General features: G+C 43.1%; 1 protein-coding gene and 1 long non-coding RNA gene across 4 annotated transcripts in view; one reads left to right on the top strand and one right to left on the bottom strand.

Annotated features, from left to right (window-relative positions):
• Nucleotides 1-5,977, top strand: part of LOC132210893 (uncharacterized) — a 297,035-nt gene extending 291,058 nt beyond the window's left edge. For all 3 annotated transcript variants that reach the window (XR_009447106.1, XR_009447102.1, XR_009447103.1), the window contains one exon: nucleotides 5,880-5,977. This is a non-coding gene — a long non-coding RNA (uncharacterized LOC132210893). The remainder of the gene's footprint in view (nucleotides 1-5,879) is intronic.
• The window catches only part of LOC125462404 (uncharacterized), a 347,507-nt gene that overhangs the window by 262,389 nt on the left and 67,824 nt on the right, over nucleotides 1-17,294 (bottom strand). Inside the window, exon 9 of the mRNA XM_059653886.1 lies at nucleotides 14,590-14,693. Within this exon, the coding sequence (XP_059509869.1) occupies nucleotides 14,590-14,693 (104 nt within the window). The remainder of the gene's footprint in view (nucleotides 1-14,589; nucleotides 14,694-17,294) is intronic.

Genomic DNA, 17,294 nt, shown 5'->3' on the forward strand with positions numbered 1-17,294 from the left:
AAATCTCACCACACCACTTGGGGAAAGCAAACAAGATACGGTGAGACAGTCTTGATGTAGAGATGGCTCTAATCTATCTTGCTCAATTCTACTCCACATTTTGCCATAGCACACACCATCTGATAAGGTTCTGCCTGGAAAAAGTGTGTTTCAGTGGAGCTGATTGAACACTATCTCTGAACAGAGTTCCGGTTACATGGTCATTAGCAATTTTACGTGGACCTGTGTTCCCACAACAACCATTTATCTGTAGGCTGATTCTTGCCTTGAATTAAAAATTCTGTGATCAGTTGTCACATGAGAGGGGTTCGGGTTGTCAGAGGCAATGACATAGGGTTGAATAGCAGTAAATAGCCTCTTTACCATTGTCCAGTTCCCCCATAATAGCACTAAGTTACCTTTCAGCTAATACATGGAGAAAAATGCAATTAAGGGCTTACAAAGAGACTATCCACTCACTTTATTCCAGCTCATCATGTTTGATGGAACTTTAGTGATTTTTGGCTTTTGCCTGTATGCTCTTCATAATCACACAAATCGGGGAAATCAAAAACAAAACTTTAAACATGAGGAAATTTTCAGTGATGTGTAGTTAGAAGATTGATTATCCTTGCACCAGAATTTAAAATATAGCCAGCTTACAAAGCCCAGTGAACATAACAGCATTAAGGTAAAACTATAATTCAACAGATAATTTGGATGTTTAAACTGTCTGCCCTAGAACAAATAGTAGCCACAAGAAACTTACAAACAGAGATAAGGTTTCAACAGTAAATAGTGAATATTTCTTCAGAAATAAGCCAGTGACAAGATTTGGATTTATTGCAGAAAGAGTGAAGAGAGAGATTGTTGAGAATATCTGTTGCCTCAGCGAATGGTTGAAGCATCTGTTATTGGAGAGAGTGATGAAGAATTGAAGGAGATGCAGGACTATGAGAGAATAGTAGATACAATGCATCGCCAACTTTTACGATCTATGCCTCTGAAATACATTCTGGTGCAAGGATAATCAATCTTCTAACTACACATCACCTGAAACTTCCGTCATGTTTAAAGTTTTGTTTTTGATTTCCCCGATTTGTGTGATTATGAAGGGCATACAGGCAAAAGCCAAAAATCACTAAAGTTCCATCAAACATGATGAGCTGGAATAAAGTGAGTAGATGGTCTCTTTGTAAGCCCTTAATTGCATTTTTCTCCATGTATTAGTTGAAAGGTAACTTAGCGCTATTATGGGGGGAACTGGACAATGGTAAAGAGGCTATTTACTGCTAGTCAACCCTCTGTCATTGCCTCTGACAACCTGAACCCCTCGCATGTGACAACTGATCACAGAATCCAACACAGACAGACAGAAACACGCACACACACAAATAACAGCTGATTGGCCCCCAAGCTGGGCTTCAGCCCCCCCCCCCCCCCCCCCCCCCGGGTCTTAATTCCAGGTAATGGCCCCTTTAGCGGCCTCACTAATGCCTGATTTAGTGGGCCTTGCCTCCCTCGTTCAGTGTGGGTCTCTCGCTGGCTCTCTAGCCAGCAGGAGAGAACGTTGCTTTGTCCACAAGATTGTGCCCAATGGGCAGACACATCTAAGAACAGGGCTGCCCTCTGGTGCCCCTTGTAAGAAACACCAAGGATTGCAGAAAAAGGATTACTTAGCAACAGTTTGTTGATCTGCACCTTCAACCTTGATCAAACTGCAGCTTGGGCACAAATAAACTATGCAAAAGTGTAATGGTGATGGACAGCGCTTGAAATGATGACTTGTAGATAAGTCAGGAGCTTCATACCTTGTTGGATGAAAGCGTAAGAGATAATCACTATTAAACCTTGCCCTTTCCCACAGATTCCAGCAAATGTCACATACACCATATCCAAATGAACTCAGCGGATGCAATCATGACATTGGCAATCTCCCTGCATGGAGAGGACGCCTGGCTTGATTTACATAAAAACATAAGAACCATGAGCACAAGTAGGCCATCTGGCCCCTCAAGCGTGCCCCGCCATTTAATAAGATCATGGCTGATCTTTGAGACTCAGCTCTACTTACCCGCCCACTCACCATAACCATTAATTCCTTTACTGTTCAAAAATTTATCTAGCCTTGCCTTAAAAACATTCAGCGAGGTAGCTTCAACCGCTTCACTGGGCAGGGAATTCCACAGATTCACAACCCTTTGGGTGAAGAAGTTCCTCCTGACCTCAGTCCTACATCTGCTTCCCTTTATTTTAAGGCGATGCCCTCTAGTCCTAGTTTCACCTGCTAGCAGAAACAACCTCCCTGCCTCCACCTTATCTATTCCCTTCATAATCTTATATGTTTCTGTAAGATCTCCCCTCATTCTTCTGAATTCCAATGAGTATAATCCCTGTCTCCGTAGTCTGTCCTCATAATCCAACCCTCTCAACTCTGGAATCAATCAAGTGAATGTCCTCTGCACCCCCTCCAGTGCTAGCATATCCCTTCTCAAGTAAGGAGACCAAAACTGCACACAGTACTCCAGGTGTGGCCTCACCAGGACCCTATACAGCTGCAGCATAGCCTCCCTGTTTTTAAACTCCATCCCTCGAGCAATGACAGACAAAATTCCCTTTGCCTTTTTAATTACCTGCTGCATCTGCAATCCTACTTTTAGCGATTCATGCACAAGGACACCCAACTCCCTCTGCACAGTAGCGTGCTGCAATTTTTTACCATTTAAAACATAGTCCATTTTCTTGTTATTCCTACCAAAATGGATGATGTCACACTTATCAACAATGTACTCCATCTGCCTGACCTTTGCCCACTCACTTAGGCTATCTATATCCCTCTACAGACTTTCAGAGTCTTCTGCACACTTTGCTCTACCACTCACCTTAGTGACATCTGCAAATTTTGACCCACCACACTTAGTCCTCAATTCTAAATCATCGATGTAAATTGTAAACAATTGAGGTCCCAACACTGATCCCTGAAGCACACCACTAGCCACTGGCCGCCAACCAGAAAAAAACCTTTTACCCCTACTCTTTGCTTTCTCTTGGTCAACAAATCCTCTATCCATGCCAATACATTACCTGTAATACCGTGCAACTTTATCTTATGTAGCAGCCTTTGGTGTGGCACCTTGTCAAATGCCTTCTGGAAATCCAGATACACCACCTCCACAGGTTCTCCATTGTCCACCATGCGTGGAATCTCCTCAAAGAATTCCACCGAATTAGTTAAATATGGCCTACCCTTCATTGACCTATGTGGGGTGTTTCCAATCGGACAATTTACATCCACATGTCTTGCTATTTCTTCCTTAATGATAGATTCAAGCATTTTCCCCATTACTGACGTTAAGCTAACTAGTCTATAGTTACCTGCTTTTTGTCTACTTTTTTTAAACAGTGGCGTCACATTGGTTATTTTCCAATCTGCAGGAATCACCCCAGGGTCCAGTGAATTTTGGTAAATAATTACTAGTGCATTTGTTATTTTCCCCGTCACCTCTTTTAGTGCCCTAGGATGCATTTCACCAGGGCCAGGAGACTTGTCTACTTTTAGCCCCCATTAGCTTGGCCAGCACTGCCTCTTTAGTGATAACAATAGTTTCTAGGTCCTCACCTGCTATAATCTTCTTGCCATTAGTTTTTGGCACGTTATTTGTGTCTTCCACAGTGAAGACCGACACAATAACTGTTTAGATTCTCGGCTATTTCCTCATTCCCAGTTATTAAATTGGCCTTCTCATCCTCTAAAGGGCCAATGTTTACCTTTGCCACTCTTTTACATATTTTTAGAACTTTTGCTGCCTGTTTTTATATTCTGAGCTAGTTTACTCTCATAATCTTTCTTACTTTTCTTTATTACTTTTTCTGTGGCTTTCTGTTGGCTTTTAAAGATTTCCCACTCTACTAGTTTCCCACTAACCTTTGCTTTTTTGTTTGTGCTTTTTAATCAATCTGATACTTTCCTTTATTTCCATAGACATCTATGACTGGCTCTCTCTTTTCCTACAGTTCTTCCTTATCACTGGAATATACTTCTGCTGAGCACTGTGAAAAATGGTTTTGAAAGTCCTCCAATGTTCCTCAATTGACCCACCATAAAGTTTTTGCTCCCATTCTACCTTAGCTAACTCCTTCCTCATTCCCTCATATTCTCTTTTGTTTAAGCACAGGACATAGGTGCTGGATTTAACCTTCTCACGCTCCATCTGTATTTTAAACTCGATCATACCGTGATCACTCCTTATGAGAGGATCCCTAACCGTGAGATCATTAATTATTCCTGTCTCATTACACTGGCTAGATCTAGGATCTCTTGCTCCCTCGTAGGTTCCATTACATATTGCTCAAGGAAGTTATCACGGGTGCGTTCTATGAACCCCTCCTCAAGGCTACCATGACTGACCTGGTTTGACCAATCAATACGTGGATTAAAATCCCCCATGATAACTGCTGTATCATTTTTACATGCATTAGCTATTTCTACGTTCTACTGATTTGATTTGATTTGATTTATTGTATCTTGGTCCATGTGATCACAGTGAAAAATGTTGTTTTGCATGCTTTACAGACAGATCACACCATACAAAGTGCATCAGAGTAGAACAGAGTGCAGAGTACAATGTTACAGCTGCAGAGAGAGAGAGAGAGAGAGAGATCAATATTAACATTTGCGAGGTCCATTCAAAAGTCTGATAACAACTGGGAAAAGTTCTTGGATCTGTTTGGACACGTATTCAAACTTTTACATCCTCTGCCCAACAAAACAGATGAGGGTGGAAGACAGTATGGGCTGGGAGGGGTCTTTGATAATGTTGGCTGTTGTGCTGATGCAGCAGGATTGGGCTGTGATCACGACTCTCTGTAATTTCCTGTGCTCTTGGAAACACCAGTTGCCATGCCATGCTGTGATGATCTACTCAGGATACTTTCTATGATGCACCCACAAAAATTTAAAGACTCTTTATGGGCATGCCAAATTTCCTTAGCCTGAGGGAATCTCGTAGTCTCGTAGGGGGCTGAGTACACAGCGTGTGTTGAAGATTATCGCCGAGATGTGTATATTAACTGGACAGTGGCTTTTGGCCTCAAGTTGGGCCTTACTACTTTGGGGCTATCCTACAGGTGGTTCTCTGATTCATCAGCATCCAGAGCAGCAATGTTACTCATGTATTACCATTGCAAACAAACAAGCATCACAAACTTAACTTCCACTTCATCAGAAGCTGTAACCTTTTAACTCTAACCTCTTCATCAAACATTGAAGTTGGAAGATACAAGGGTGCAGACCAACCATTGAGGAAGCTTCTCCTATAACTGTTAAGTTAACCAAACAAGGGAGAAGTCAAACAAGATAAAATTTTCAAAGACTCATTCCCTGAGTTAGAAGGACTCCTGCACATGAGGACAATGTCAATGCAGTCACATTTTCACCTTTTTCCTTAAAATTAAGAGACCAAATATATTTGTATACAACCAAAGTCCGAGATGGGACTGTTTGCCTTCTAGCTGTGCAGATTGACACATGGTGCGAATCCAGTCTTACTGTTGCCAGCAAGAACGTCAAGTGAAAATAGACAGAAAAAGTGCATTATTTAAAAATGTTGGATCATGATTTTGTCAGTTGGAGACCTCCACTCCCTGAACATTGGCTTTATCTGAAAAGTTGAATATTGCTGTTGGCTCAGCCAAACAAAGCAAAAATAAACTGGACAAGTATCAATTATTAAGACACAATATCTGACACTCATATGAAAGAGTGCACACCAACAATTAACTGCTGGTCTGTAACCAAATATCCAGCTTGGTTGGCTCCACGAGGGACCTATTTAAATACACAGATTGTAAAGATTTGCATACTTTTTAATCCTTTTTTGCAAACTTTTTATATTTTGCAGCTGTTGCAAGAACGCTGGCCATGGAGTTAAAAAGATTGAGAGTTGTGCTTCACAGTAGGAGCTTCAGGTCTGAATCCAAGTTGGCGCACTGATGTGGCATTGAAAAAGCTAATTTTTTTTTGCCCAGAGATGTCATCCTTCAAATGAGGCTGTAATTCACCAATTCAGGAGATGTGATGTGAATTAAAGTTCAAACTTTCCCATTCAAGTGAGATCTTGCCATTCTTTCTCTCCCAACAAATTAACTAGTTATTCAGATTGGGATTTTTCTCTTTGATAATAAAACGGTTCAAAATAAATACAAATTGTTCTTTCTTAGAGTCATACAGCATGGAGATAGATCCTGCAGTCTGAACCAACCAGACATCCCAATCTGACCTAGTCCCATTTGACAGCATTTGGCCCATATCCCTCTAAACCCTTCCTATTCATGTACCCATCCAGATTCCCCTTAAATCTTTTTCTGCACAATCTATAACCTTACATGCAACATAACGTGCAGGAAATTAGCTCAAATGGTAGAGCGCTCACCTAGCATGCGAGAGGTCGTGGGATCGATGTCCACATTCTAGGGATAGGCAATGGCCTAGAGGTATTATGGGGTTGGCATGGTCGCCCAGTGGTCAGCACTGCTGCTTCAAAGTGTCTGGGACCCAGGTTCGATTCTACCCTCAGGCAGCTGTCTGTGTGGAGTTTGCACATTCTCCCTGTGTATGCATGAGTGTGCCTGGTTTCCTCCCACAGTCCGAAGATGTGCAGGCTAGGTGCATTGGCCATGCCAAATTGCCCAGAGTGCTCAGGGATGTGTAGATTAGGTGGATTTATAGGGGGATGGGTTTGGATGGAATGCTCTGAGGGTCGGTGTAGACTTGTTGGGCCGAACGGCCTGTTTCCCCACTGTAAGGATTCTATGATTCTACGGAAACAACACTGAATCTGTTACTAGAAAAAAAAACTTTAAATACTTCCATGCTAGGAGACAGTATTGCAGATTCATAAGCAAGAATGCTCCCAATTGAAACAGAGTTTTGACCCTTCATGATAAATTGCTCTGAGATCGCTCTGTATTGATAATAGCTGAACCAAATAAATATGAGGAGAGTTATTGTCATAATTAATTGCGATTGTATTAATGACTGTAAATCAGAACAGTGTGCTATGCTTTATATTGCAAGTGAAATTTCTAAGTCAAAAATGGGTAATTGTTATATCTAACAACTGATGGGAGACATACCTGATAGGAAGCTTTGCTTGATTGATATCTCCGGATCTTTGCTCTCTTTTATCAACACACATTTACTTAAACAAGATAAAGAAGTTATAAGTGCTTATGGTTTCCATTATTAAAACTTTAAGGGGTCTGAATAACTGATATTTTTATTGATCTATACTTAAAATAACATCCTCTCATTAAAGATGAAGATTATGAATGATTGTTCTTTTTTAATTAGCACATTTTATCATCACTGATTCCATACAGTGGATGAATGGGCATGGAAGTGCCATGGCCCGGCATTGACAGTGTAAAATCATAGAATCACAGAATCCCTACAGCATGGAACAGGACATTTGGCCCATCAAATCCACACTGCCCCTTCGAAGAGCATCCCACCCAAACCCATTCCCTTACTCTTTCTCTATAACCTGGCATTTCCCATGTCCAATCCACCCAACTTACACACCCATGGACACTAGGGCAATTTAGCATGGCTAACCCACCTAACCCACACATCTTTGGACTGTGGGAGGAAACCGGAAACCCACGCAGACACGGCAAGACTGTGCACACTCCACACAGTCACCAAGAGTGGAATCGAACCTGGGTCCATGACGCTGTGAAGCAGCAGTGCTAAATACTGTGCCATGAGCTTGTGGGCATAGCTTATCTGGGACAGGATCATAAAGAACATAAGTTTTGAGCTTCTGAGTATAATTTTCAAAAGATGCCCTCAATCAGAGTAAGATTGAGGTGCCAGGAGTCACAAATTCTTTAAAAGTTGTTCTGACTCCATGCGAATTGTGGAGGTATTGGGAGATGGATAGTCATGTAATTGAGCCTGCCAAGTTGGGGGTGCAGGGTGTGGGCTCAAAATCTGTTCCAACCCACACCCTTAAATCAGCATTGTTAACAATCAGGAAAGCTGGGAAGGGAGTTTGGGAATCCTGGAGTCATGTCTTTGGGCCACCATTTTCCCCTCCACAGATTCTCCCCAACTGCAGGAAAATATTTCCTTTCGTCTTCCGAAACCCCAGAAAGATGTTTGTTATTGGGGATAACGGTTATAAACACAGTCATGCTGTGAATAGTTTATGCACTTGTAAGGTGAAAGGGAGTTGGGATCAAAAATCGCTAATTAACAAATGCAAAGATGTGCAGGGTAGGTGGGTTGGCTGTGCTAAATTGCCCACAGTGTCCAGGGATATGAGGCTAGGTGGGTTGGCCATGGGAAATCCAGGGCTACAGGGATGGGGTGGGTCGGAGTGAGCTGCTCTTCTGGAGGTGGGGGTTGGGGGGAAATCACTGTGGACGCAAAGGGCCAAGTGATTCTATTTCTACCTGGATGTGTCAGAGGGCTACAGCATGGAAAAATGGTCTTCAGCCATCAAGTCTGTGTCGGTCAAAAGAAACCTATTTTAATCCCATTTTCCAACACTTAGCCCATAGGCTGTATACCTTATACCACTAATATACATTTAAATATTTCTTCAATGTTAAGAGAGTTTCTGCCTCTACCACTTTTATAGGTAGTAAGTTCAAGATTCTCACAACTCTCTGACAGAAAATGGTTCTCCTCAGTTCTCTAAACCTTCTGCTGCCCCCCCGCCGTCTTATTTTAATCTCTGCCCTCTTGTCATTGATCCCACCACCAAGGGGAAATGTTTCATCCTGTCCACACCATCTGCCCCTCCCCATAATTGAATGCAACTCAAAAGCCAGGCTAACGTGTTTCCTATTGCCATGGGGAATGGGAACAAATAAACACATTTTTGAGATCAGTTTATAGGGTTCCTCATAAATAATTATTACCGACAGTAGACAGTTTGTTTGGTGGGGTCTGCAGCCAAACGAGAGACAAACACCAGCAGATGGAGATAGCAGCAAATGTCATTTTTTAATGGTATAAAATGCCTACAAAAAGAAACAAGTGTTTTGTCCACAGTATTTAGTCATTTGTTACAGTACACAATTTAACAGGTGAAATCTTGACGTGTCATTCTTTTAGCTATAAACAGTAGCTCAAATTTCTTTTTTAAAATTTGTCGGTCTCTACAGGAATTGTAATGAGCTTATAATACAAACTTTCTAAGACAATCCTTCCAGTTTGGACCTTTGCTGGAGAGAACATAGATGACAGTGTCAGATGCGAAGTTCGGTACCCATTTCAGGGCACACCCCAATTTCAATGAATGGAAGGGCAGAAGTGTTGTGAATTAGACGGTCAGACTGTCAAGTTCAACTCCTTGAGCTGCATTCCCTTCCAGCGAGCCACTAACCCTGCAGTATTACTTCCTTAAAACCATCTCATTGTGTTGTGAACTCGAAACTGCTAAAACAGAGGCTGATTTGATTAACAATTTACACTTTGATTGTAAATAACCACTTCCATTCTAAGCTCAACTATGCCAGGCTTTAGAATGTGGTCCATTGTAATTGAGGGGTCATTTCTGTTCCCCAACAACAAACAAGGGTAGGACATATGCAATTAAGGGTAGCGTAGTGTTCTAGAGCAGGGGGGCTTAGGTGTTCAGGTACATAATTCTTTGAAGGTTGCATCACGTGGAGACGGTGGTTAAAAAGGCAGTTTGCATGCTTGCCTTCATTGCTTAGTCCTTTGAGTATAAGAGTTGGGAAGTCATGTTGTACAGGAGGAACACAGCAGTCAGCAGCAGCAGAGGAGCACGAACATTACACCATAAACCCGAAACAATGACTTTCCCGCTCCTCTGATGCTGTCTGACCTGCTGTGTCCTTCCAGCTCCACACTGAATTGACTCGGACTCCAGCATCTGTAGTTCTTGCTATCTGAGGCTGTACAGGACATTGGTGAGGCCTCTTCTGGAGTATTCTGTCCAATTCTGATCATCCTGTTACAGTAAGGAGTATAATTAAGCTGGAGAGGGCTCAGGAGAGATTTCATACAATCCCGACAGCGTGGAAGCAGGCCATTTGGCCCATCGAGTCTATAGTGACTCACCAAAGAGCATCCCACTTAGACCCATCCCCCTAACATATTTCTGTAACTCTGCATTTCCCATGGCTAATCCACCTAGCCTGGACCATGGGCAATTCAGCATGGCCAACCCACCTAATCCGCACATCCTTGGGCTGTGGGAGGAAACCGGAATCCTTTGCAGACATGGGGAGTGTGTGCAAACTCCACACAGACAGTTGCCCAAGGCTGGAATCGAACCTGGGTCCTTGGCGCTGTGAGGCAGCAGTGCTAACCAATGATCCACTGTGCCACTTTTATAGAACACTGATAGAATGGGAAGAAGAAAGCTCCATTCCTGGGTGGTCTTGAACCAGCAGCCCTTTGGTTAACAACCAAACACACTGACTAATTGCACCACAGAGATCGACCAGGACGTTGGCAGATTTGGAGGGTTTGAGTTATAAATGACAGGCTGGGACCTTCTTTCACTAGAGTGTAGGAGGTTGAGAGGTGACCTTATCGAAGTTTACAAAGTAATGAGGGGTATAGATAGGGTTAATTGTAATTGTTTTTTCCCTACAATGGGGGATTTCAAAAGCAGGAGGGGTACATTTGAGGTGAGAGAAGAGATGTTAAACAGTCATGTGGCATAAATATTTTACACAGAAGGTGGTTCACATGTGGAATGATCTTTCTGAGGAAGTGGGCACAATTACGATGTTTAAAAGATATTTGGATAAGTACGTGAATAGGGAAGGTTTGGAGGGATATGGGCCAGGAGCAGGCAGGTGGGACTAGTTTAGTTTCGGATTATGTTTAGTTGGACTGAAGGGTCTGTTTCTGTGCTATATGACTCTAAGCCTGTTCTGGGTCTCCATAAATTCAAAGAGTACGGAATTTGTTTTTAAGGACAATTGTAGTCTCGCCTGTGTGCATGTGTCTGCGGGCATGTGTGTGCACGTGACAGTCTGTGTGCGCACGTGGATGTCTGTGTGCATGCGAGTCTGTATGCACGCGTGTGTGCATGTGTCTGTGTGCATGAGAGACTGTGTGCGGCATGTGTGTGCCTGCGTGCATGTGCATGTGAGACTGTGTGCAGCATGTGTGTGTTTGCGTGCGTGTACATGTGTCTGTGTGCGTGTGAGACTGTGTGCATGAGTGCAGCATGTGTGTGTCTACGTGCATGTGCATGTGTCTGTATGTGTGTGAGACTGTGTGCGGCATGTGTGTGTCTACGTGCGTGTGCCTGTGCGCGAATTAAGGTAACCAGATTCTGGTCAAAAGTGAGGAGGCTCTTTGAGGAAACAAGATGTAGTTTATTGCATCTCTGCAACCATTTACAGTTTATAAGAATAGGATCTACATTACAACAAAGACTGTTGGGAAAAACCAGCCTTCAGTCTGACTCCCACATGAGCCTACTTTACTCTCCCACCAATCTACACTAGTGAGTGGTGCTTGTTACATACAATTAAATATTAAACCCTCTCAGATCCCACAACTAGAGCAGTCAAAGGATGGACAAGATTGTCACTTTAGCAGTTGTGTTTACTAGCCCTCAGTCTCTTGCAGTGACTATTTCCAGATTTATAGTTATAAATGTGTCTATGTCACTTGCCTGTGAACGTGGCTATAATACCAAACTGCAGTTGTGCACAAAAGCAAGCTCCCAAAACAGAAATAACAAACTCAAAGCTTTAAACTGATTGCCAGGACACACAGCCAATGGAGTCTTCGTATTACTGTTTCTTTTTTCCCTTTCCAATGTCAAACCAAGAAAACGTCCTCATGGCAAGATAGATGTATTGTTGCTGGCAGAATTCCTCAGTAGTAGCATAGCAGTTACATAAAAGCCAGAAATTCTGTACACATAACTGAAAATGCAGCTGCATTAAACCATATATAAGTCACACAGAACAAGCTGATGTGGGGTCAGATTGTGCTGAATAGGGATAACCTTTCAAACATTTTGTAGGCAAATACTAATTAAATGTTTCAGTTTGTCATTTGGAGAGTTGAGGTGCTGAGAGCTCAAATCTGTACATTTTCAAGAGGCAAACTGACATTGGACAAATGCCTCACTTGCATTATCTAACAGCTATTTATGTGTGATTCCATGTCTAGCTAACTAATCAAGGCAACGTACTCTAAAAAGAACACAAGGCTGTTTGCCTTGGCTATACCCATACCTGCTAGGAATGTATAATCCAGAAATCGTTCACACCAACCATGACTTTTTCATTTAGCAGAATCCTTAAAAGTCACAGGCTGGGAGCGCACAGTTTCCTGATACATGCTGCCAGCCATACAAAGCAAAACATGATTAGTTCAGTCTGTGAAGAAGTGTGGTGTTTATTTATAAAAGGTTTTCCATAACATGATAAAAGATATGGGGGGTGGGGGTCAATTACTTGATCCCATAAATATTGCCTCGCACTGGCTTGTAGCACAAGCGCCAGACAGTGTCCAAACCTCCCACAAAATGCCAGCCTTGTGTTGAACATGGCTGTTTGGTCATTAATAAATTATCCTGGGAAGGCATGTGGCCAGCACTGTTTTGCTTTAATACCAAACATTTCATTCCAGGAATGAAGGAAGATGGTCCTAGTTGTGGCTAAAATCAACTGCCCAGCTGCACGTGACTCATCGACCTCCTTTTCATTTGTTCTGGGAAGTCCTCACTGCAGACCCCACTTCTATGATCCAGAATAACATGTTATGCACATTAAAATGGGGAAGTTGCCAAACTTCCAGTAAGTGCTGTTTGAAGCAATGTGCCCGCCCACCCACTCTTTTCCAAGGTTCCCCAGGTGGCACTTCCCAGGATGCAAGGATAGGTGTGCAAACAGCTGCTCTAATTTCCACCTAGGTAGCAGTGATGGACGCCACCAGCACGATAGGGTGGAGAGTTAGATCACCAAACAGCCATCTCCACTTAGCCTAGTCTCACATTTAAACAGGGTAGACAACAGCCATTGTTCCTGACACTCTGTGGTCTGAAATCAAAGCCTAAAGCACTTTACTTCACAAAGGCAGTGGGGATGATATGGAGAGTGACATGGTTTCGACATGAAATCCTTTCTAAAATTAACAGATTTTTTAACTTCAGTGAATCGTACTCACTTTTTGTCTCACTATTGCTTCTTTTCTACATGAGAAATAATGAAGATGTCACCTCATCCAAACATACCCATCATATTTCTTTGGTAACGAGGATCACTATGACAAGGGTAAGGCATCCCCTGCACTGGTTTCATGAATGTGTTAGACCAGGCAAATTTGTACAAAAAAATTTAAATATCTCGCACCAAATATACAGACCAGATCCCAAACACAGTGGTGGCATGCCTACCTCCGAGCTAGGAGGCCCGCATTCAAGACCCACCTGCTCCAGAGGTGTGCTATACCGTCTCTGGACAGGTTGATCAGCAAAATATCTACAGACCAGATCCCAGAACATATGAAAATGTTCCAATTAGTGCAGCAATTCCCTTTGGAATATATATGGACACCTTTGTTTGATATATTGCTTATTCTTGGTGGTGTGGATATAAAAACACTGCACATTCTGATTTAAATCACAGCTACCATCAGTTACTCATTTGGTGGATACATTGGAGAAACATATACTTCAGTGGGTGGAGCTGACACCGAGCCAGATGTGGGTTTCAGTTCAGTGGGATGAAGGTGACTCTGTTTGAGCACCATTTCCCCTGCAAAGTGGGCACAGCAAGGGCAGATTCCTCAAATCCACTCGGGTTCATGTTCCCAGGGGTGGCTGAAAAACCTCAGAGATGACAGAACTATGGTGTTCAGTCCTTCACACAGATTCCTCTTCCTCACTGTATTAATGCAGTGTGTTGAGAACCACCAGAGAACCATGCCTTCTTACAACTTTGTACAGCACCACACGCACAACCAAAGCAGTGGACACTTCAAGGCTCTGGAGCAGCACTGCCAACGCTGCCTGTGCAAGATCCTGAAAATCCGCTGGGAAGAAAGACGCACCAACACCAGCTTCCTTGACCAGGCCAACGTCCCCAGCAGCGAGGCACTGATCGCCCTTGATCAGTTACAATGGGCTAGGCACATCACCCACGTGACCAGCACGAGACTCCCTAAACAGGTGGATAGAGGAAGCACTTTGGTGATACCCTCACTGGCAAAGTGCGGCATTCCCACAGACTCCTGGGAGTCACTGGCCCAAGACCGTCCAAAGTGGAGGAGGACCATCCGGGAAGGCATCAAACACCTCAAGACTTGCCATCGGCGAAAAGCAGGAGCCAGCGAAAACAGGGTAAGGAGTGTGTTGTCACAGCAGAGCCCCACCCACCCCCTTCCCTTGACCACCCTTTGTACCACCAGGTGTAACAGAGCCTGCGGTAGCCGTATTCGTTTGTAGAGCCACCTACGGACTCCTCTGAGAGTGGAAGAGAGTGATCCCCGTCTGTGAGGGACACTGATGATGCTGATGACAATACCATATCCAAGAAAAACGACAATCTCAGTTACCACACCAGGTGCTGGGCCTTTAACCAAAAGCCTGAGAATCTTACCAGTTGTCTCTGCATTTGAACAGCGCCCGTTGCCACAGGTCTCGGAGAGTTCCTATGGAAAGACTCCGGAGGTCAAACACCAGGGACATGAAGAGATCTGCAGACTGAATTAAAGAAAGGAGTCAGAATTCAACGTTTAAATTTACTTCACACTTTTATAACATGGCCTGTGTGATTTTACTGTTAATATCTAGAATTAGGTGGAAATTAATTGCCTGCGGAACTTAACTTGGCAAATCGTTAACCATTGGACCTGGCAAGTTGGCACCAAATTTAAGATGTTCCTCACCAATTATACAGACCAGATCCTAGAATTATCACACTGTATGCAGATGTTCGAGTTAGTGCATTGACTCCCTTTGGAATATTGATGTATACATTAGTTAATTTACTGCTTATTGTTCATTCTTCATGGTTTGGATATAAAAACACCGCATGGTCAAACGTAAATTGTGGCTACCATCATTTACTTGTTTTGTAGATACTCTGGAGAAGGCATTGAACCTCAGCAAAAATGGGTGAAAAGGCAGTGGAACACTACCTATCCACTTTGCTTCTACTGCTGCCCCCTCAGTCTGCCTCTCCCCTACTCACTGTGCCCTTCCATGCCCTTACTCTGCTCCTTCCATGCTTACTGTCTCTCCGTGCCCTCACCCTGGCCGTTCCCCATCATTCTGCCCTTCTGCCACCCCTCTGTCCCTCCACCTGCTCATTCTGTCCCTCCTGACTCAATCTACCCCAGTTCACTCTACACCCCCCTCACTCTGCTCCTCTGCAACTTCATTCCACCCGTCCACCCCTCAAGCTGCTCCTTCCCTGACTCAGATACTTATCCAAATATCTTTTAAACATTGTAATTGTACCCACATCCACCATTTCCTCAGGAAGTTCATTCCATATGGAAACTATCCTCTGGGTAAAAAAAAACTTGCTTCTTATGTCTTCATAAATCTCTCTCTTCTTGCCTCAAAAATGTGCCCCCTAGCCTCGAAGTCTCAGCCTATCCAAGATAACAAGGTGTAGAGCTGGATGAACACAGCAGGCCAGGCGGCAGAGGAGCAGGAGAGCTGACGTTTTGGGTCTGGACCCTTCTTCAGAATGTGTTCATGCAGCTCTACATGTCGTTATCTCAGATTCTCCAACATCAGCAGTTCCTAGTATCTCCCAGCTTATCCAACCTTTCTTTGTAACTCAAACCTTCCTTGCCCACTAACATTCTGGTAACTATTTTCTGACGCCTCTCCAGCTTGATAATATCCTTCCTAAAACTGGGTGGCCAGAACTGGACACAGTATTCCAGAAGGGACCTCACTAATGTCCTGTAGAACCTCAACATGCGCTCCCAACTATACTTAAAGGACTGAACAATGAAGGCAAACATGCTAAACACCTTTTTAACCACCCCATCTACATGTGATGCAAACTTCAACGAATTATGTACCTGCATCTCTAAATCCCTGCTATACAACACTATCCAAGACCCTACCATTAATTGTACAACCCCTACCCTTGTTTGTTGTACCAGGATGTAATACCAGATTTAACTCCATACACTATTTTCCAGCCCATTGACCTGTTTGATCAAGATCCCTCTGTAATTTTAGAAAACCTTCTTCACTGTCTGCTGAGCCACCAATTTTGGTGTTATCCGCAAACTTATTAACCATACCTTCGATATTCTTGTCCAAATCATTTATCCAAATTACAAACGAAAGAGGACCCAGAACCAATCCCTGTGGAACACAACTGGTGATAGGCCTCCAGTCCAAAAGGTAACCTTCCACCGCCACCCTCTGGCCCCTGCGGTTAAGCCAATTATGTATCCAATTGGTAAACTCACCCTGAATCTCGTGAGACCTAACTTTATTAATTAGTCTACCACGCAGAACCTTGTCGAAGGCTTTACTAAAATCCAAATAGCCAGCATCTTCTGCTCTGCCATCATCAATCATTTTGGTAACTTCCTCAAAAAAATTCAAAGTTTGAGAGACATAATTTCCTCACGCAAAACCATGCTGACTATCCCTAGTCAATTTTTAACTTTCTAAATGCCCATAAATCCTATCTTTTACAATCACCTCCAATAATTTACCCACAACCGAAGTCAGACTAACAGGTCTATAGCTCCCTAGATTCTCCTTACAACCTTTCTTAAACAAAAGTACAACATTAGCCACCCTCCAGTCATCAGGCAGCTCACCTCCAGTCATAGATGATGCAAATACTTCTGCAAGGTGTCTCATTATTTCCTTACTTCCACAATGTTCTGGGATACATTAGATCAAATCCCACAGATTTATCCATCTTTATATTCTATGAAACGTCCTGAACTTCCTCTTCTGTAATGTGAACTGTTTTAAAGCATCAAAGTTTATTTCCTTGCATTCTTTAGATTCCATTTCTTTCTTCACTGTAAAAACTGACACGAAGCATTCATTTAGTATCTCTCCCATCTCCTGGAGTACAACTCAAAGGCGACCTCGTTGATCTTTAAGAGGCCCTACCCTCTCTCTACTTACCCTCTTGCTTTTAATGTCCATGTAGAATTTCTTTGGATTATCCTTATCCTTATCAGCCAATGCCATCTCATTTCCCCTGCTTGCCTTCCTAATGTCTCTCTTAATAATGCACCTACACTCTTCATACTGATTGAGTGATTCAGTTGAGCCAAGTTGTCTATATCTAAACAAGATGCACTTTTATTC

Source organism: Stegostoma tigrinum, chromosome 23, assembly GCF_030684315.1.
Source record: "Stegostoma tigrinum isolate sSteTig4 chromosome 23, sSteTig4.hap1, whole genome shotgun sequence".
Taxonomy (NCBI): Eukaryota; Metazoa; Chordata; class Chondrichthyes; order Orectolobiformes; family Stegostomatidae; genus Stegostoma; species Stegostoma tigrinum.